The sequence below is a fragment of the Gouania willdenowi genome, chromosome 1 (assembly GCF_900634775.1).
Source record: "Gouania willdenowi chromosome 1, fGouWil2.1, whole genome shotgun sequence".
NCBI lineage: Eukaryota > Metazoa > Chordata > Actinopteri > Blenniiformes > Gobiesocidae > Gouania > Gouania willdenowi.
Genome location: NC_041044.1, coordinates 4444294 through 4465514, shown reverse-complemented (window position 1 = coordinate 4465514; position 21221 = coordinate 4444294). Strand labels below are relative to the sequence as shown.

The 21221-nt window shown below is 40.5% G+C and overlaps 1 protein-coding gene across 4 annotated transcripts in view; it reads right to left on the bottom strand.

The window, feature by feature from the left end:
• Nucleotides 1-693: 693 nt before the first annotated feature.
• Nucleotides 694-21221, bottom strand: part of LOC114471981 (uncharacterized) — a 31958-nt gene continuing 11430 nt past the window's right edge. For 3 of the 4 annotated variants that reach the window (XM_028460991.1, XM_028461009.1, XM_028461001.1), the window contains 15 exons: nt 20515-20623; nt 20319-20422; nt 17224-17571; nt 17076-17135; nt 16869-16940; nt 13742-13902; nt 7332-7382; nt 7177-7215; nt 5790-5984; nt 3608-3742; nt 3451-3538; nt 3044-3159; nt 2341-2514; nt 2090-2179; nt 694-1125 (listed from right to left, as the gene is read on the bottom strand). In XM_028460991.1, coding sequence (XP_028316792.1) covers nt 997-1125; nt 2090-2179; nt 2341-2514; nt 3044-3159; nt 3451-3538; nt 3608-3742; nt 5790-5984; nt 7177-7215; nt 7332-7382; nt 13742-13902; nt 16869-16940; nt 17076-17135; nt 17224-17571; nt 20319-20422; nt 20515-20621 — 1869 coding nt within the window. In that variant the 5' untranslated portion in view covers nt 20622-20623 and the 3' untranslated portion in view covers nt 694-996. The remainder of the gene's footprint in view (nt 1126-2089; nt 2180-2340; nt 2515-3043; nt 3160-3450; nt 3539-3607; nt 3743-5789; nt 5985-7176; nt 7216-7331; nt 7383-13741; nt 13903-16868; nt 16941-17075; nt 17136-17223; nt 17572-20318; nt 20423-20514; nt 20624-21221) is intronic. The other variant, XM_028461017.1, reaches the window with a different exon arrangement.

Genomic DNA, 21221 nt, shown 5'->3' with positions numbered 1-21221 from the left:
TGTGTGTGTGTTTATTGTGTGTGTGTGCTCGTTGCCGTGACGACGTGTCGCTGCAGTCACGTCCTATATTTGGTCCCTCTACCTATGTTTTCCAAAGGAAATTCTAAAAGAAAACCTCAAAAACATCATTAATATTAATTAAAAAAACCCCATAATCACATGATCCCACAGCCTGTGCTAATGTGCTACATAAACACAGCTGATGCCACTCCGTCAGTGACGTCACGTCACCGATAACTGACAGGTAAGGATGTATCGTGTGAATATGACTGTATGAGCAGGAGAAACATAGAGCAGTCAGGTGTGCATCCATCGCTGACCATGTGAACAGTTTGAGGAAGAGAGAGAAGTGAAATAAATGAATGATGTGAGCGTAAATGTTAGTAGTGTGTTTGTTTGTATGCTGAGGCAAACCGAGACCCACACCAGAGTTCTAGTGAGCTTTCACATATCGCAAAAACACGGGACTATCGGAGAACACAAAGGATGGTGCGGATCAAAGAGGTATGTGTGAAAGCACCCTAACACACCAGAAACACAAGCTTTGCAGAGCCTGAGTCTGAGTTTGAAACAGTTTCAAAGAGAATCGCACTCGTTCTGTGAGTCACAGCCTGGAGGCTCCCTGCTGCTGAGGTGATAAATATCCAAACACAACTCAAACATTACTTGCTGAAGCTCCACTGAGGGAAAGCATCAAGTTTCCAGAACTTTCTTTTTCCAAATTTCTTCATCAGGTCCACTTTGGGTTTGTCCTTTACATTTTTCACTCCAGTTATTCAAAGCTTCTCGTGCACAGCACAGCAAAGCCAGGAAGAACGTTGTCATTCAAAATCAGGTAAGAAGCTGCACCACACACACGCACGCACGCACGCACGCACACGCACACGCACACGCACACGCACACACACACACAGCAGAGAGCAGCAGAACAGTCAACATCTACTGTAACATTTGGCCCTAAAAACACCGCAGAGCTTCAAAAGAAGTTTTAATTCTTCACAATATGTGTGATCTCCTCTCGGCCAACTTTCCGTGCACACGGAAGCGGTAGAGACACGTGTACTCCACCTGACCCCAGTTAGTGAGGACACGCAGCTCTACCAGGTGATGGACGGCACTGGGACTCTGTAGGACAGAAAGAAAAGTGTTTTACAACATGACGTCGATCACGTCTTCTAGAGCAATGTTTTTCAACCTTTTCAGCCCACGGAATAAAGAGGAGAGCTAAAGTCATCAAAATGATGGTCCATTGTTCTATGAATCTGTGATAACCACATTTATTTATTCATCTGAATAATATCTGCTGTTTAGTATTATTGGGGCCATAGTATATAGTCATCTTAAAGATATAAATCCTTGTTTTAATCACAAATAAAATCGGTAAAAAGTGACCAAAAATGGTTGAAAAAGTTGGTGAAATGGGATTTTTCTTTAAAAAAAACTCAGAAATTGGTTAAAAGTTGCTAATTAGAGTGGCCAAAAACAGACAGAAAAAGTGGTAAAAAGTTCAAAGTGTCAGTATTGGCCTAAAAGTGGCATAAATTGGGTGTGGGTTGTGAGTAATGTAATCTAAAAAGTAGGAACAATCAATTTAAACTGGCAAATAATAGGCATGACAAATCGTGGAGGTGGTTAAATTGGCAAAAATAAGCATGAAATATGGTGAAAAGAGGTTAAAAGGGACAATAATGGGTCACACATATGTGACATTAGGTGGAAAAGTGGTGGAAAATGTCGTGAAAGTGGTAAAAATGTGCAGAAAAGGCATTAGAAGAGGCAGAAACAGGAAAAATGTAGCAAAAATGCATTGAAAGGAGCAAAAATATGGCAAGAAAAAGTGATGAAAATAGGTTAAAATATGGCAAATTTGGTTTAGATGCAGAAAAAAGGAAAAAAAAAAAAAAGAAAAGCAGAATGGGCTCAAATTGTAAAAAAAAAATATATATATATATTTTGTTTCTTGAAGGCATCTGACTACACCCTCCTAAATGGTGTGCTGACCCCAAGGTTGAGAATCTCTGCTCTAAAGGGCCGTATTTGGCCCCCGGACCATGGGTTGGACACCTATGTTGTAGAGTGAAGGACTTACAGGCAGCTCAAAGGTCTGCGTTGGTTCTCCATACTGGTCATAAGTGAACCTTCCCAGCAGAGTTCCTTCTTCGTTCTCATTGGTCATCCCCTGCATCAGAAACACAAACAGTCACTGACGTCAGAGTGCTGCCACCTGTGGCCGCCAACATCACTGCAGCAGTGCCTGCTTCACACTCACAATGTCAGAACCACAATGCTAACCGTTCACAGTTTCATGTTGTGAAACCTGTATAGAGTGTGAGCACTTACGTAAACTTCAAAGTCTTTGGGGGCGGAGTCGATACGGCCCGTGGGGGCGTTGTAGCGTGGCAGGTGATCCAAGGTCACATGGGTGATGCTCACAGGGTGGGAGAGGGAGATGACCAGCGTGCCCTGTACACCGTGGAAGGCCCAGCATTTACCAGGCAGAAGTACGGGGTGGCCCTGGAAGAATGGAGTCCAGTTTGTGTCCAAAAGAAACAATTTGTGAATCGAAAACAAAAAATAAAACTTTTCCAAAAAACTCATCTAAAAAAGTTTCCACTTCCTAACTTTTTGCTTGAGATTCTTTACTTTTTGCTTTTGATTTTTTTACTTTTTGCTTGCGATTCTGACACAAATGTCTCGTGTAGGTGGAGTTTATTAACCGTGTGTCCTCATTGGCTAGTTGGTTTTTGAGGGACAGCTCAGTGACCCGGACGTTCATTACGGCGGGGGCGGGAGTATTAATCCAAATGCAGCATTAAACCAACAGAAGACGAAGAACTAAGGCGTTACTTTGCCTTTTTAACTACGCAAGAGTAGAAATGCAAATCGAGGGCGTAAAAACCGCACATTGTGCGTAATAAACAGTATTGTGGCTTTTAAAACTGTTCTGCGCTCTCACAATACTGCGATAGATGATTGACAATTTAAAATAAACTTTTGAGAAGTTAAGAAGGCAAATAGAGAGCAGTGTGTGTGTGTGTTTTACCTGAATAACAGTGCGTGGGCTCTCTGACGGATACCACAGGGGGAAACCAAAAAGGGTCACACAGGCTGATTGGCTACGGTACGTCTCTGAACACCTGGTGCTGATCACACTGCCACCTACACAAGTGTATAACAAAAAGCAGAGAATGCGAAATGCGGCCAATATAGCGGGGCGCTTCGTACTTCGATTTAATATTTAACATTTGCATCTAACATTGACATTATATTTCTATGAGAAGTAAATCACAAGTTTCACAAATACTGCTGTAAATCTGGTAAAAAGGAACATAAAAAATGAACATGTGTTTTTTTAAATGTGGTTTGTTGCTAAATGTTGCTAAACGTTGCTGTTTATTTTAGCATGCGGAATGTTACAATCGATGCCCCATACCATTGAACGTTTCTCACCTTGACTTTCCAAAGTAAAGTCTGGCATTCTGTCAGCCCATGGACTTTCACTGTCGGTGCCTTGGCTCGGTCGGGTGGCCTCGTGCTCCTGTTTCACATTCACAGTAAATGATGACACTGTTGACAGACAAACTATGTACAGGGGTGTGATCTCTACCTGCACACGGGCACTGAACCAGTTCTCCATGGCCTGCTCCAGCTCTGGGGTGAGATGATGGACAGGAGAGGAGCTGGTGTCAGGTTCTGGGACTGGAGGCGGGGTCAGTTTGATGGACGACATCTCCTCGTTGAGCTGAGACAGAAAGAAGGTCAGACTCCATCAGAGACTAAAAATCAGGGTTGGGTTTAATTACATTTTTCAAATATATTTATGTTTTCAATTACAATTCCATTATGATTAGGGTGACTGGCATTTCTTCCAATTACAATGATCATTTTTACGGTAAAGGTCGATTAATTACAATTACAATTTCAATTACTGAAGTTCAATTTTACAATTTTACCACCTTTTATTTATATAGCACTTAAAAACAGCCCACAGTGCTTTACTAATGATGTAGTATGTACTTTGGTGTACCAGGTATGTGCTTTTCTACGTGTGTGTATAGCAGTGGTTCTCAAACTTTTTGGGCGGGGTTCCCCCTCCAAAATAATCCTGACAAATAACACATTTTCAAATTTATTGAGCTAACGGAACAAGTAACGCCATATTTTATAATAAATCAAAAATCCAAATAATAAATTGAACTCATCACCTGCATGAAAAACAAATGTTAAAGTGCAATAGTCAAAAATACAGGAAATAAAGAAACTTTGTCTGCAATCTGTGAGAAAAATATTAAGAAACCCAAACAGGACATTTACTTTGTCAGTCATTTTAGAACATTATTTTAGCACTTTAGTTCCACGTTACGTTTTGTTCAATGTCTGCAACATGTTTAGGTTCTCATTATTACTGTCTTTGTGTGTAGGTGTTTTGTTTGTTTAGTGTTATTTATCTCAGAAAGGCATTTGGCATATAATTGAAAAGTTTGTCGCCCCACCTGTCGTACCTCTATTCCCCACCAGGAGGCGCGCCACACACTTTGAGAAGCACTAGTGAATAGTTTTAGCATCTTTACATTTACATCTTAGTGCATTGATTATAATAACTTATGTAAAAACTCGGACCAGAGACAGGGGTTGGATTTTAGCAATAGCTATAAACTATTTGTACAAAACATTGGTTACACTCACACTACTGTTACTGTGTAAAATCACTATATGTCTTAACTCTAACCCTTACCTCCTGTATGAGTGTGAAGATTCACTCACAAGCTGTGGGGAAACTTGATATGAAACACTTTTTAATAATTGTTGACTATATATGTGTAGGACATAGAACTGCAACATGGTTCCTCAATTTTACATTTAATTAATTTATATTAAAGGTCCCATATTATTAAAAATGTTTTTTTTCTGGTCTCTACATCTATAAACTGGTCTTCTCTGAACCTGCCAACTCCCAGAATGAGGAAAACAAGAGATTCCTGCATGGTCTCTGCAGCCCACCCACTGGTAAAACGGCGCTCCAACAGGATGTTCAGATTCAGAGCCTGTCGTGACGTAACCAAAGGAGTCATTTTCATGAATATGCATAAGTACGCTGCAAATTAGCACATTTTCAGAATTGCTCAGGAAGTCACTTTTCAGAGGCTGAAACTCCAGAAACCAGGCGAGTTTGGGAAAATAAACCTGAAATACTGTGTTGTTGGTGTTGGAAAATAACATAATACTGGACCTTTAAATTAAAAATTTGACAGCATTTCCATTTCAATTACAAAGTCAACTAGAATATTTGCATGCAGGTGCTGGCCTGTGTTGCACTGCATTAGCTAAGCATTAGCATAAGTTACCATTAATTACCATTAGGTTTCATTAGCTTTAACGTTAGCTAGCATTAACGTTACCTGGCATTAGAATAAGTAAGAATTACAATTAGCTAAGAATTAGCATTAAAATAAGTTAGCATCAATTAACACTAACATTAGGTAGCATTAGCTAGAATTAGCATTAAAATAAGTTAGCATCAATTAACACTAACATTAGGTAGCATTAGCTAGAATTAGCATTTACATTAGCTAGCATTAACATAACCTAGCATTAGAATAAGGTAGCATTAGAATTAGCAAGCATTAGCAATAACCTAGCAATAACATTAACCTAGCATTAGCTGAGCATTCATTTAGCAAAAGCTTAACATTTGCAATAAGGTTGAAATGGTTTGTAAATATTTGAAGCTACAAAGTGGAGCAGCTCCATTAGCTTATTATCCCAGCAGGGCCTCCTGAATCACTTACCTTGGCATTCTCAGCCTCCAAACGCTCCATCTTTAACATCAAAGTGGCAGCAGCTGATTGGCTCTCCTCGTGGTAGTCAGAGATCTGTTTGTCCAGAGCAGAAACCTCCTGTTTCAGATTCAGACGACTCTCAGAGTTCACTTCCTCCAGCTGGGCTTTCATATCCTGGATGTCCAGCTGCACTCTACGCTTTATCTACACAATGAAACAGCATGAGTTCCACATGTTGAGTTACAGTATCTGATGTCCTCCACTGGAGGTCAGTGTAGCACATGTAACACAGATCAGGATCCAGTTTTCATCCAACCCCCAAACAGACACTGCTGTTAATAAAGCCCCACACACTTTTCTCTAAAAATGACATACACATAACAATTAACGTTTTTCTAAGCTTCCACATGACCTAAATGGCTAATTTCTGTTCATACTGAAGTAGGACCCTTAGTGGTTACAGATGATGTGACATTTTGGAAATATATATATGAGTGACAATAAATCATGTTATAAATACAGAAATCTGTAGTTAAAAGAACTGTTCTGCTGTGCCATGCGTAATGCTATTTCTCGTTCCACTCTTTGATGCCGTTATGCATGGATGTTATTCAGCAATGCTTTGACCAATCAGAATGCTTGACACAGGGTCGTAAAGCTCAGAACCTGTAGAAATTGGTGATATCAAACACTATGGGAGTGGCTTTAACCCTGGCCAATCAGAGCTTAATATATGAGGGACCTGCCATTTTACGCACGAGTGTTATGCGCTCTTAGGACGGATTTATCGACTGAAAAATGCCTGGATATCTGTAATGGCGGTAGCTATCTGATGACAACTTGGATTTATCAAAATATGGAGTTTTATGCACATTAGAGCAACTTTTGATAAGAAACAACGAAGGTAAGACACAATTTGTAACCTAAATTGCTGACTTTAGCCGCTGTGTATCAGATTTTGTGGCATTGTTTTGGTACGTAACATATCCAACCTGTATATCAGGGGGTTCGGCTCTTGTTATAGAGCTCTGTGTTTATTTTGTGACTCACAGCAGTGAGAAAACCCGAGTTTGCCGAGTTCTCGACTTTTCCCTCTTTGAACATAACGGCCTAGTGTGCGTGCTGTGGTCTTTTGTTCTGAATGTGGGTTGGCTACAGTTTTAGCAGAAGGGAGTTTCTTAAGAATAGGGAAAGGTATAGATATAGATTTCATTCATTTCTTTACAACATTTAGACCCATGAGATCCGTGACGGAGGCTGGAGCTGCCACCATGGCTTCAGTCCGTTGGAGCTGAAGAGGTTAAAAAACAATTGAGCTACAAAATCAAAGCACAACCAGCAGAGGATGAAACCCGAGAAAAAGGTCAGAGTTAAATAGTCAAAGAGAAATGCTGACCTCGGCAAGAAGATGCTCCTGCTTCAGCTGCATGTCCACCTGCAGCAAACACAGATAACACGTTATGTCAGGTAGCTCCATATACTCACATCACCTTTACTCTATAATATAATAACACACTTTTATAAAAGTCAAATGTTCAATCCAATTCTCACCAAAAGACGATCCATCTTTGCATCAACAGCAGCGGACACAGCGTCTGGATCCTGAACGGAAACACGTCAACAGTTTACACACAAGCACTGGTTCTACAGACACGATGACCACAGCATGTACTGCATGCACCAACCCCCCCTGAACCAATTCTGGTAAACTACAGGCACAATTCCTGCTTTACACTTACACTTCAGTTGTAAAACACACATTTTTTTGTATACACTACACACAATTCTCTGCATTTCACACAATTTTCATGAAAAAAATCTCTCATTTTCTTAAGGAACCCGCTGTCATTAAATATTCTTAAGTGGATTGCCGTACTATGATCACTGGCTCATCACATGGGCAAACTCCTGTCACACACGTTTACATTTCGTAAATCAAAGCTTTAGGATAAAAGGGCAACAGGTGAGCTTTTCTGTTTTGGAGCAACATTGAAAACAGAGGCGGAGCCAGAAGAGTGAGAATAAGAGGAGGAGGAAAGCAAAGGACTATATTCTATGATGAGATCTGAGCCACTTTAATGGACCATGTGGTCAACCATGGTGTTACAGTGAGGGAGGCTGGGCAAAGGAAATCTAAGCAGATTCACAGTAGCATCATCATCAGCACTTTACACAATGACAATAGGTAAGAAATCTACTCTCACTGGAAAACTGAAGTACTGCATATTAATACAGGACTGATTGAGTACAGTAGTGCAGTTTCTATTTCACTCTAACTGTATGCAGTCAATGTTTCTGTTTGGTATGTAGAACACTGTATTTGCAACTTTGTGTTGAATGGGATGTACACTGTGTACATTGTAATCAATCAATCAATCAATCAATCAATCAATCTTTATTTGTATAGCGCCAAATCATAACCAATGGTATCTCAAGACACTTTACAGTAGAGCAGTCTTAAGGACGGACTCTTCATTTTATGGATACACACATATGCATATATACGTATATACACATACATATGTATCCCACACCCAACATGAATTCATCATGGCGGCAAGGAAAACCTTCTGTTAAGCAGCAGGAACCTTGTGTGGATCCCATTCCTATGATGAACAGCCATCCACGTTATGCTGTGTTGCTGTATTGTAAGCCAGTAACAATTCATCCATTAGATCGATGAATTGATTTATATTCCTACGATCCAACTACATCAATCTGTGCTTGGCAAGTTGGCCTTCCGGATGACATTCATCAATCTAAAATGGTTTTAAAAGCTAATCAATCGATTGTATCAATACAAGGAAATAACGTGTTGAATATATAAGCACAGCAGACTTAATATGGATGTGTTTTAAAAGCGCTTGTAAATAATAGAGACGTTACACCGACTGCTGGCTGTCTGTGACGTCACACGACATGCGTCAGCAGACTGCAAACAAAACTGAGAAACTGGCGAAGGAGAAATGGATCAATCCACCTTTGGGTCCAGTGTGTGGAAACACTTTGGATATTCAACCGTCCACCACCAGGCCCTTCTGACAGCGTTCACAGCAGCAGCACAGGTAGCGTTAGCTCGCTAGCATTAGCTCTGCAGAAGCTGCCTCAGGCTCACCATCATGTTGAAGTGAAAAGAAGCAGATTTAACCACCGCTCAGTTAACCTGAACAGATCTTGGTTGAACTTGATTTTTTTATATTAATATTGTATTTTCATGTTGAAAAAACTAACAGAAGTGTCAGGTAAACCTAATATGTATTTATATTGAAAACTGAAATGTGTGTTGGTCTTTACTCAAATAAAATGTGAACACATTTGCCATTAAATAAGAAAGTGTTTATAGATAACTTAAATGTAGCCATAGCCCCTGGGACTATGGGTACGACCGATGACGTTACCGGAAGGTAGGGTTAGTTAGTCCGTAATGTAGTTTAGGGTTAGGGTCAGGATTAGGGTTAGGGTTAGTTAGTCTGTAACGTAGTTTAGGGTTAGGATTAGGGTTAGTTAGTCCGTAACGTAGTTTAGGGTTAAGGTTAGGGTTAGGTAGTCCATAACTTAGTTGAAATGGAAGTACAAGTAAGTAGCGTCTCAATGGACAGTTTAGGTAATCTAGAACTATACAAAATAAGTCTGCAAAATTTCAATGATGGCTTGTTCAAAGCGAGGCAGCAGCACTTTTCTGAAAATTTTGTTAAAAATGTCAACAACAAACATTATTTTCTGTAATTGAAAAGCTCACAACCCCCCCAGATCAGATAGCCCCTGAATTACAGTCAGCTGGAAAATGCAATGAATTTTCTGTATATTTCAATGAAAAAATACAATCAATAAGGTCAAACATCAGAACAAACCAGCAAAATCACAAAAAGCTTGAACAGCTTCAACCACTGAGGGATGAGTCAACTACAATGTTAGTGTTTATTACAGTGAACCCAAAAACAATAGAGGAAACTGTTCAGCAGCTGAATTCATCAATGTGTTGCCTTGACACAATACCCTCAAACTTCTTTAAAACTGTTGTAAAGTCAATTGTCACTGATTTGTGTCAGATAATTAACTGCTCATTCCAATCAGGCACCGTACCAAAATCCCTGAAAGTAGCTGCTGTGAAACCGCTGTTAAAAAAGAGAACACTGGATACCTCTATACTGGCTAACTATAGACCAATCAGCAACCTTCCATTCATGGCCAAGATCATTGAGAAGGTGGTCTTCAACCAACTGAGTCAATTCTTAACATTCAACAAAATATTTGATAAATTTCAGTCAGGTTTTGGTTCTCATCACAGCACTGAAACTGTTCTGATCAAAGTGATCAATGACATAAGGTTGAACACTGATTCAGGAAAAGTATCTGTTCTCATTCTGTTGGATCTAAGTGCTGCATTTGACACTGTAGATCATACAATTTTGTTGCACAGATTGCAAACATGGGTTGGACTAAATGGAAAAGTAATGCAATGATTTAAGTTCTACTTGGAGGATCAAAGTTATTTTGTAAGCATTGGAAACTTTGAATCTGACAGATTACCAATGTCCTGTGGGGTTCCTCAGGGCTCTGTTCTTGGACCCCTTCTGTTTAGCCTTTATATGCTTCCTTTAGGACAAATTTTACAGAACTGTAAGGTTGATTATCAGAGCTACGCAGATGACACACAACTATATCTATCACTGAACCCAGATGACCATGGTCCCATTGAGGTGTTGTGTGACTGTTTAGAAAAAGTAAACTGCTGGATGAGTGAAAACTTCCTTCAACTAAACCATGACAAGATGGAGGTGATTGTCTTTGGTAACAAGGAAAAGAGGACTGCTGTCAGCAATTATCTTGAGTCTCGATCTTTAAAAGCTAAAGACCAAGTCAAAAACCTTGATGTTCTGATTGACTCAGATCTTACATTCAGCATCAGATCAAATCTATCACAAAAACATCTTCTACCACCTAAAGAACATCTCCAGAGTGAAAGGTTTAATGACTCAGAAAGTTCAGGAGAAACTGGTCCATGCTTTTATCTCCAGCAGACTGGACTATTGTAATGGTCTTCATCAAACATCTACAGCTGGTTCAGAACGCTGCAGCTCAGGTCTGAACCAGAACAAAAAGATCAGAACACATTACTCCAGTTTTAAAGTCTTTACACTGGCTCCCAGTCAGCCTCAGAATAGACTTTAAAGTTCTGCTGCTGGTGTATAAATCTGTGAATGGGTTTGGTCCAGAATACATCAGTGACATGTTAGTCAGGTATGAACGCAGCAGGTCTCTCAGATCTATGGACACAGATCAGATAGTGGAGCCCAGAGTTCACAGTAAACATGGTGATGCTGCTTTTAGTTGTTATGCTGCAAAGAAGTGGAACAAACTGCAGCAGAGCTGAAGTCAGCATCACATGTGAACATTTTTAAATCAAAAAGTTAAAGGAACCTTTTTCTCTACTGCGTATGATTGAGAGAGAGATTTCATGTTGTTGATGTAATGTGTTTGTTGATGATTTTAATAATGATTTTAAATGTTCTTATTGATTTTAAGCTGTTGAATGTTTGATCATGTAAAGCACATTGAGTTGCCTTGTCTATGAAATGCGCTATACAAATAAATTTGCCTTGCCTTGGTGCAACTATCACATGACCTAAACTGGCCAATGAGGGGCGCTGCATATGCATAAAGTGGCAGTCTAATGTTTAACGTATCCATTAAATAATGTTTGCTTGTTTGTTTATGTCCATAAATAATTTAAACCTCACCTATACTGTCCAGTAGGGATTTATTTCACTTACACTGGTTGAATTATTATTATATTTTGGCTAAAAAGTTACTGAATCATTTTGGATCAAATCGTTATAAATTAATTAATATCAACCAATCGTGATTTGAATCCAATCGTTGCTAAAACGAATCGTTACACCCCTAATATGTTGCCATGTATTGGTGTTTTTTGAGTATAAAAACAATATTCTAAAATATTTCACAGCACACGTATGTATTCAGTGTTACATTAACTACACACACTAAACAAATAAAGGCATAAGTAATTATGAAGTGTTTTATGTTGATGAGTACATCAGTGGTTTTTTTTAAAAGTTTATTCAGATGTTTTGTGTCATTTGAAAACAAAACACCATTTGGATAAGAAATAACATTGTTTGGAATGTGAAGTTTGCTTTTACAGGAGAATAAAGGGGGTTTTGCCCATTGTGTGTTTTTTGATTTGTGTGTAGAGTTCTGAGAGTGTGAGGCATGCTTTCCAAAAATGTGTGTAAACAAACAAGAAAAACTGTAATTTAAAACAATAGAAGTAACTGATACTGTTTATATTATATTTAAATCTCAGTTCTTTTAATCTTCTTGCTTTTAGAAGAAACCCAATTTTCCCATTATGAGATGACAAAAACATCTTATCTTATATAATTTGAGTAAAGTATCTATGTAGTCATCTAAATCTGTGGCTACATCTACACAGTCAGCAATGAATCAATGATTAAATACAACATTTGTTTGCTAGCTGAAGCACGTATTAAAAAAAGTCCAGATTGCTAATATTTAGGTATGTGAGAAATATATGCCTAACATGTGGAGAACGAGGATTGCCACAAATGAATAAATACACCGTTCATTAATTAATTAAATAAGTCAATAATTAATAAAATCCATTTACCTTTCAAACGTATAAAGTATAAATATTTCACTCTTTATTTATTTCATGGTCCGGTGTTGCAACACTTAATTAATTTTATCTGTCAAACTCGCTCATCAAAGTCTGTGGGGGAGGTTTCCTAACAACTTGATTGGTTACCTGCACATCAAGTCAAGCTAAATCAGTCCCTGACAAATAGATTGATGCAGAGCTAGTAAACATTAATCTAATAAACTGGGTGGCGCTATACAATCTGTACGTTGGTTTTGTTCTATATTCCTGCTTCTACATTCAGCGAGGACTAAAATCTCTCTCATCAACTCCCTGGAAAGTTCATCCACATCCTCCATTGTCATAGCCATGATTGGAAAGAGTGAAGACCAAAGCAATGGATTTGGCTGAATTGATGTAAACCCCGCCCCCACAGACTGTAGCTGCATTCTGTGGGGGGCGCAAAATCTAAATACTGTAGCACAATAAAAACTGGTAATGGAATTTAAAAAAAAAAAACACTCAAATATCTCAAAAAAAGCTTTAACGCTTTCATTACGAGGTATTTCAGATGTTTCGATATTGAAATGTGTCGCAAAAGTGCAATGGAAACACTTTTTCAGCAAATACACATGACGGAACATGACGTACCTGGTCACATGACCACTTCTCTCTGAGATAACATGACGCGCTGCGTGTAAACAGAAGAGGAGACCGGAACATTTCTTAGTGTTATACTTAAAGGATTATTAGTGCCACATTAGACAAGAAACAACAAAGGAATACAAAGTGTTATGAGGAGGTTTGGACGTCTGTCTTCCTACGCCGAAGTCTCGCGAGATGAGATTTCACGGGAGTTACGAGGCTCCTGCTCAAAATAATGTTCAATGGAAACATGTTCGAAGCAGAATTATACTTTGTTGACATTTAGAAATATCGCTTTTATTTTGAGAAAATGTGTAACGGAAACCCAGCATCTGATGAGCGAGTTTGACAAATAAAATTAATTCATGAACTGCTGCATGAAATATAAATAAATAAAATTATGAAATACTTCAGAATTTATGCAATGAAAGTGAAATATAAAATGTGTTCAATGAATTATTAACACTTAATTAATTAATGAACGGTATATTTATATATTTATTTAATTGTGGCACTCCTCATTCTCCATAAACATGCAGACCTCGTGCGTAATGTGTAATGCTTAATGTGTGGTGGGTGTTTCCTGTAGAACAGCCTCACGTTATTTTCAGGCTGCTTCGTAGCACTGCATATCTACTGCTAATCTAGCCACACACCCACTGCCAGTTCAATAATCAGAGAGCTGCAGACCTACCAGACCCACCAGCTCAGCAGAGGACGAGATGACGTTGGGCGGAGGAGGCAGAGGAACAGCAGGGGCAGCAGGTTGAGCCTCAGTCGTTGTGTGTGGTTGGATCTTTGTGGTCGTCATGGCAGAGAAGAAAGAGGCGACGAAAGGAAGGAGCCACCAAACACCTGGAAAAACAGGGCGGATGTGTGCAACACTGTGTGAAGCGAGCAGGTGTCTCGTTACTTCAGCAAAACTACATTGTGGCCCTCAGTCTCATTATGTGTGGCCCCAGAAACAGGACTCCAAAAACACACAAAACGACAGAAAAAAACACAAAAATACTTTAAAAATCTTTTTTAAAAAAGAAAGAAAAAAAATTACAACAAAAATATACAAAATGACAAAAACATACACACAAAAAGGGCCGCAGTAAACAATTCTTATAGTAATCGATCAATATATCATTCTTATTCCACAGTTAAAGCTGCAGTTTGTAAGTTTTTTGAATTCTTTTTGCAGTTTGGATGCGGAGTGATGGTTATCAGTTCCATTAGAGCAGCTCAGGCAGCTGGGATCAGTGCAGCCGCCTCTGTGTGCTTGTGGCGGGGACAAGCTGACGGAAGCAGCCGCTGCTCAGGACGGTAACTACAGAGTGATAGGTACATTAATGTCCAATAACACAACACATTTATGGACAGGTGTTGCAAATTAGCAGTTTTGCTATAACACTGAAAACAATGTATCTGGTTCGTCCAATGCAGTTGTTATGTCCATATCAAATAAACAAATAAAAAAAAAAAAAAAAAAAAAAAAAAGATAAAGTCCATACATTTGTCACTAGTCTATATAGAGAAAAAAGCCACTAAGAGTGTTCACAAAAAATATGGGTATGGGAAGTTCAGTTTTGGTTACAAAACGAAACAGAGAGAGGATTCCACAGACTGCAGCTTTAAACAAAGACGAATTAAACAAAATCAACTCACATGACTTTTTCAATAGGCATTATATGGAGCCATTATTGTAACAAAACTATTTGTAGTACAATCCGTGTGTCTGTACCTTGATCTGGGTGTATGTGTTTCAATCCATGTGTTAAGAATTAGGATTTGGAAACAAAGTTGCGTAATCCAATCTGTGTGTCAATATTAACATCCGTATGTGTGGGTAATCAAACCGGGACATTCTATTGGCTGTCTCTGTGCAAGGGACTTTTTTTCCACTTGTCTGCAAATGCTGTCAAAAGTCAACACTACCAGAAGTGTATCTTTTTTAAGACAGCAATGCAGGTTTTGTTATTGCAATTATATAAATTAATTTATTTTATTGCATAATTGTGACCATCACCAGCCCTCCCTAAGGAAGGGTAAGAAATACTTGATTTTAGGGAGGATATAAAAAGAGAGGGCAGTGTTACAGCTAGGTGAGGGGGAGGGGGAGGGGGAAGGGAACAGGGAGGAGAAATTCAAGGTATGAAATGGAAAGGGTGAGGAAGAGTTGAATATTTTAAAGTGAGAGTGAGATGTGATGTTGTAGTTGTGCATATTGTGTTGGGTAATCAAGCCAGTATAGTGACAAGCTTAGCTATAATGGTGGTGGCTGTGGACAGGGGGAAGGAGTGAGTGGTAGTACCTAAAGCAGGTATTTGGGATTAACGTGTCTAAAGTTTAGCCCAGTATGAGTTTTATCCCACAGCCCAAGGCGTGCCAGTGCATACAAGACCAATGTATGTGCAAGAACCACTACTGCAAACCCAAGCGCCGCCCCGGGCCCGAGATGCAGCCAGGCCAGCTGAAAGAGCACCCCGCCACGGCCAAGCAGCCCCCCAGATGCCCCCAAGATCCCAAGCCAAGAGGCAGCCACCGCTCCCCACACACACACCCGAGAAAGCCTCAAGGAGCCGAGGACCCAGCGCACACTGCCACTGACCCCAACCCCCAAACCCAAGGCACCTTGCCAACAAAACACCCACACCCTCACAGCCAGCCCCCCGCCCGAGACCCCAGCAGAGGAGCCAAGGCACACGCCCAGCAGACGGCCAGAGCCGTGCCAAATGGGCAGCCAGGGGGTGCTCGCCGGCAGGCCCAGAACCAGCAGGGACCAGACCCCAGGCCAGAAGGACCCAGAATAAAAGCAGCACTGACCATCCCCAGGCACACCGGCCGAGCCCCCCAGAGTGTCCCAGATCACCTTTTATTGATATACCTGCGTAATGAGCTTTAGTTATTGTTGTTAAAAGCCCAACAATCAACACTGATTAAATAAACACAACTCCAGTGTTTCACTTAACTGTGCATTTATATTCCAAATTAAGGTAAAACAAAACTTATTTTCCCCAAAGTTCAACAATAAACACAATTTTATATTTTAGTATTTAACCTAAAAAGTAAGACAAATACAACTTCCTTAAATATGAAGCAAAATAACAGAACATTACTGTATTTTGTAAGTAATATTGCTATTTATTTCTCCGTGGTTATTCATATTTATGAAATCTGTTTCTGTTTTTCTGTTTACACTTTTAATGATTTTAACATATTGCAATATAAAACTATGAATTCTTAAATGTTTAAAATTACAAGAAGGTACATGTTTTTTTTTTGTCTTTACTCATAGTTGCTTTAGTTTCATATGGAATTTATCTTAAATCCTTTTTAAGTGATTTACTTTACCATCAGTAATTTCTCCATAATTTGGGGGAAAACATCAGCGAGGTAGTCAAACCAGTAATCACGATTGGATGCTTTTGTGGACATTCGTGTGTTTCCGGTATCGACATTGGTCGGTAGAATGCTGAGGTGGAAATGGAACTCTTTCATTGGTCTACTCTAGAAAAATCATCAAAGTACTTAAGTCCAACAGAGTGGCCTTCTAGCATTTTCTGTTGCCTGTATATCGTCCCATGTTGTGAACCCAAGTGCGTTTAATCCTCTCTGGTGTGGATTCCATACAAATTATAATTAATACATCCTCTTATATTAGAAATAAGGATCATCACTGTCTGGGGTTCACATGTGTGGGATTAGTTGCAAATGAAAAGATTCCAAATGGTGAATAACCAATGCTAAAGAATAACAATCAAATCAACTCTGACAAACCCACAATAAGGACATGTTTCAACATTCAAATGAGATCTAAAGTTCATGTTACTCACTTAAAAGTAGAAGAAGGAGGAGGAGAATGAGAGCACACGCCTTCTTCATACGACCGCTGAGTGACACATTGGCTTCAGGAGGAAAACACACATAAATAAGGATGTTAGTAAACTGCAGCCAGATCACACGCACGGAGCAGCAGACACAGGAGAAAACACTTGCTGTCACTGAATGGTCACAGTGTGTACTCCTCATGTGTTTCGTACCTGAAGCAGTCACATGACGTATCTTTGAACGCGTCGCAGATGCAGCTGCTGACGCTGAGTCTGCTCCAAACAGGAAACACAACCAAAGGCTCAGAAAGCAGTAAAAAGCAAAGCAAACGGACACAGACGTAGTGAGTTTGCTACTCACTGATTAAACTGTAGAAGGTTTGGCTGATTGCTCTCCTGTGGCCGACACCGGCAGCTCTGACAGCGTCGCTGACTGACGCTAAGGTCTTCCTGTAGAATCCCTCAGAGGACGAGTATCCCGAGCTGTCCACGGCGCTCTGACTCACTTCTTTGGGCTCGGACCTGCTGCTGCTGCTGAGGCGGCCGTTGTAAGAACGCCTCTGCAGATGCTCTGAGAAGGGGCGGGTGGGGGTGTTACCCCGGGATGAGGATGTGGTGAGGGCTGGACGGGGGGTGGGCGATGTGGAGACGTACGCTACGGTCCTCATAGTAGACTCGGTCTGACTGTTGTAAGAGGATGGACTCAGACCTGAGAGGCAGGGGAGATATGGGAATCATCAGTGAAGTATTCACCCAATCAGAAACTACAAAAAAGCCTTTTCTTATGGTTTTCTGAATGTCTACAGCATAATTAGTTAGAGTGAAGGAACGGTTTTAACCAAAACAAGATTTCTAAATCAGATTACCTTCATAGAAAAGCATACGAGCTGAGGTTTTGTCCAAATCCATGAATATTTTAATTAAGGACAGATAAACTACTGCACTTTATCAAATATGTGAGTAACTTTATTATATGGAGTATTTACCATAAGATTAAAGATCTTTACATTTCACACACTGGACATCCCCAAGCACTGAATGAACTAACACTTCTTTATACCACAGATAAAGACACAGTGTAGGCCTCATTAATCAATAAATCAAAGATACTTTTTTGGTTTGCCTCGTACAGCTCAGTGTCTCTATGAACAGCAGAGTGCCACTTGGAGTGGTCCATGGCAGCCTGCACCCAGGAGTCAGGGTTGATGTCAAATTCTTTCAATGATGCCTTCAAGGTGTATTTGAAGCATCTTCCATGCTGTAGTTCAATATAGAACCGATCTACATGCCCTGCCCAGCGCAGCGGTGTCTGCATCAGGATGGTGAAGATGCTGGGCATGTCTGCACGAGACAGGAACCTCAGTGTCGGGAATCCTGTCTTGTCATCAGATGTTGAGGATTTTCCTGAGCCACTTTGTTTGAAAGTGGTCCAGCTTTTTGGCATGGCGTTGACACACTGTCCATGTCTCGCAGGCATAAAGCAGTGTGGGAAGCACCACTGCCCTGTACACCTTCAGCTTTGTTTCAAGGTGTGTAGCCTGCCGAAGGTCACACTGGCCTTTGTGATTTGGGCATTTACCTCGATGTTTAAGGTGGCATTCTGAGAGAGTATGCAGCCAAAATAAGTGAACCTGTTCACTGCGCTGAGTTTCTTGTTATTGGCTGTGATGTTGGGCTCAACTTAGAGTTTCCCTGGGGCTGGCTGGTGCACAAGGTCTGTTTTCTTTGTGCTGATGGTCAGGCCAAAGTTGGTGACACAGATCAGCAAACAGAAAGTCTCTGATGATGTCTGTCAGAACTTTGGTTTTTGCTTGAAGTTTGCGCAGGTTAAACAGCTTGAAACCTACTGTAAATGGCGATTCCAACATCACGATCTCTGAAAGCATCTGTCAGCATCGCAGAGGAACATGGGGCTGAAGAGTGATGGTGCCAGGACGCAGCCCTGTTTCACACCATTTGAGACAGCAAATGGCTAGGACATCTCTCCATTGTCCTAGACTCTTGCCTGCATACCGTTGTGCAACTGCTTCAACATGACAATGAACCTCTGTAGACATCTGTATTTGGCCAGGAACCTCCAAAGACCCTCTCTACTCACGGTGTCAAAGGCATTTGTCAGGTTGACATATGATGAGAACAGGCCATAGTTCTGCTCCAGGCACTTCCCTTGTAGCTGCCTGGCAGAAAACACCATGTTTACTGTCTAGCACACTTTCCAGAAGCCACACTGGCTATTAGGCAGAAGTCCCTGTTCAAGGTGTGTTGTGAGGCGATTCAGCAGGAACCTGGTAACTATCTTGCCAGCAATGTAAAGCAAGGGTATACCTCCTCGATGGTTGTCGCAGGCCTGATGGTTTCTCTTTATTTTGTACAGATGTATGAAGGAAGCATTCTTGAACTCTTGGGGATGGTCTCATGCTGCCACATAAGCAGGAACAACTGGAGGAGCTTTTCAGCCATGACCATTCATTGTAGACCTCAGCAAGAAAGGAGTCCATGCCCAGAGCTTTGCCACAGGAGAGCTGGTGAATTGCTTTCTGGGTCTCAGGTAGCATTGGTATGTCATCCAGTGCTGCATTGATTGGCACCTGGGGGAGACTTTTGATTGCTTCATTGTTAATGACAAAAGGGCGGTTTAGGACACTGTTGAAGTGTTCAGTCCAATGTTCGAGAATCTTCTTCTTGTCTGTGAAGAGCAACCACATGCCCTGAGCCACCTGTGTGTCTGCGGCTACGGCTGGCAGTGTACCAACACCTGCCGCTTTGTTACAGGACTTGTTTTTTTCTGTGATGATGGGATGGAATGAAGGGGAGGGGTGGGAAAGGGGAAGGATGCCAAGTGACTTGCGTGGTGAATTGGTATAATGTGAGGAAGAGTTGCGCCTCTCATAGACCTCACACTCTTGCCAAAAAACCATCGTAGCCCAGCAGCAGGACAGAGTTGAGACGGCTGGAGACGGAGTTGGACGCAGTGGATGACCCAGACGACCTTGTCTGTCTCACCATGCCCTCTGCACTCTACGACGCATAGCTGTGAATCACCTTTATGCCCGTTGAGCCACTGAGGTTTCCTCAGCGTAATTCACCAAAAACCAGGCTTCACATACAAGGTAGATAAGACCTATAGTTGAAGATCACAGACACAACAGCTAGCCAACTGTTGTGGTATGCTCACAAGACAGCAGAGACTCATGATGGGCGGGAATGTCTAGCTTAACTCATACAAGCCCTTTTTCTGACCTATAGTCTGTGACCCATGTGAGATCAAACTGCTCCATACATATGACCACTGAGCCAAAATGAGTTAGTGGTCCTGGGTCTGATTTTGTGCGGCCCCCAAAGTAAAGGGAACAATGAGCCGCATGTGGCCCATGTCTGACCTACTGTATATATTTCATCATCATACAATGCAACCATAGTTAAACACATTAGTACTACGAGCTCCTAATATGTTACCGTCATCCTGCTCAGCCTCCGGGGTGGCAGATCTAGCATTGCTCCTGGATTTAGCTGAGGGGGAAACGATCCCTTTGCGGTTTCCGCCCTTCTTCTTGAAAACCCTAAGGATGACCAAAGTAAATGAGAATGACTTTGATATCATAGTGGGCATTTTACCCTCAGACACACATGGACCCAGAGAGGAGAAACATACTTAACAGTGTTTTCACGGTAAGAAATGTTGGTCACAGTGCTTGAGTCGGAGTCTTCGTCTGAGTTGTAATATCCACCAGATATCAAACGAGTGCTCCTACGAGCCATGACTGAAAGACAGAGAAGGAAAACATCAGAATAATAAAGTCTGTTCAATCACACTGACAGCAAATCACACTGTTCATTACTGTTAATAATCACTGTTCTGATTCATCAAAATACAGAGTGGAAGTAATTCCCACCAGCAAAGCTTGGCTAGTAAAAAAACAACAACAGAAATGGCTACAGGGCAAGATACAGGGGAATTTTAAACAACTGATGATTTGCTAAATACACTAAATGTGTCAAAAGAAAAACACAAAACAACAACACACAAAATGAGAGAAAAACTACCAAAAACACACAAAATGACAGGGGTAAAAAAAAAAATGTAAAAATCACAAAATGAAACACAAAACAAAACAAGCAGCAAAATACCCACAATTAAAATAAAATTGAACAAAATTAATCCAAAAACACACATTACGACAAATAAAAAAGCACAAACTTACTTGCACAACTACTTACAAAGGGAGTAAAAAAAATACAAAACAACAGCAAACACAGAAAGAAGAGTAAACAAAATGCTTAAAATGACAGATACAGATATGCAAAATAAGTCAAAAACACACAAAACTACATAATGAAAATAAAATCACAAAATGAATC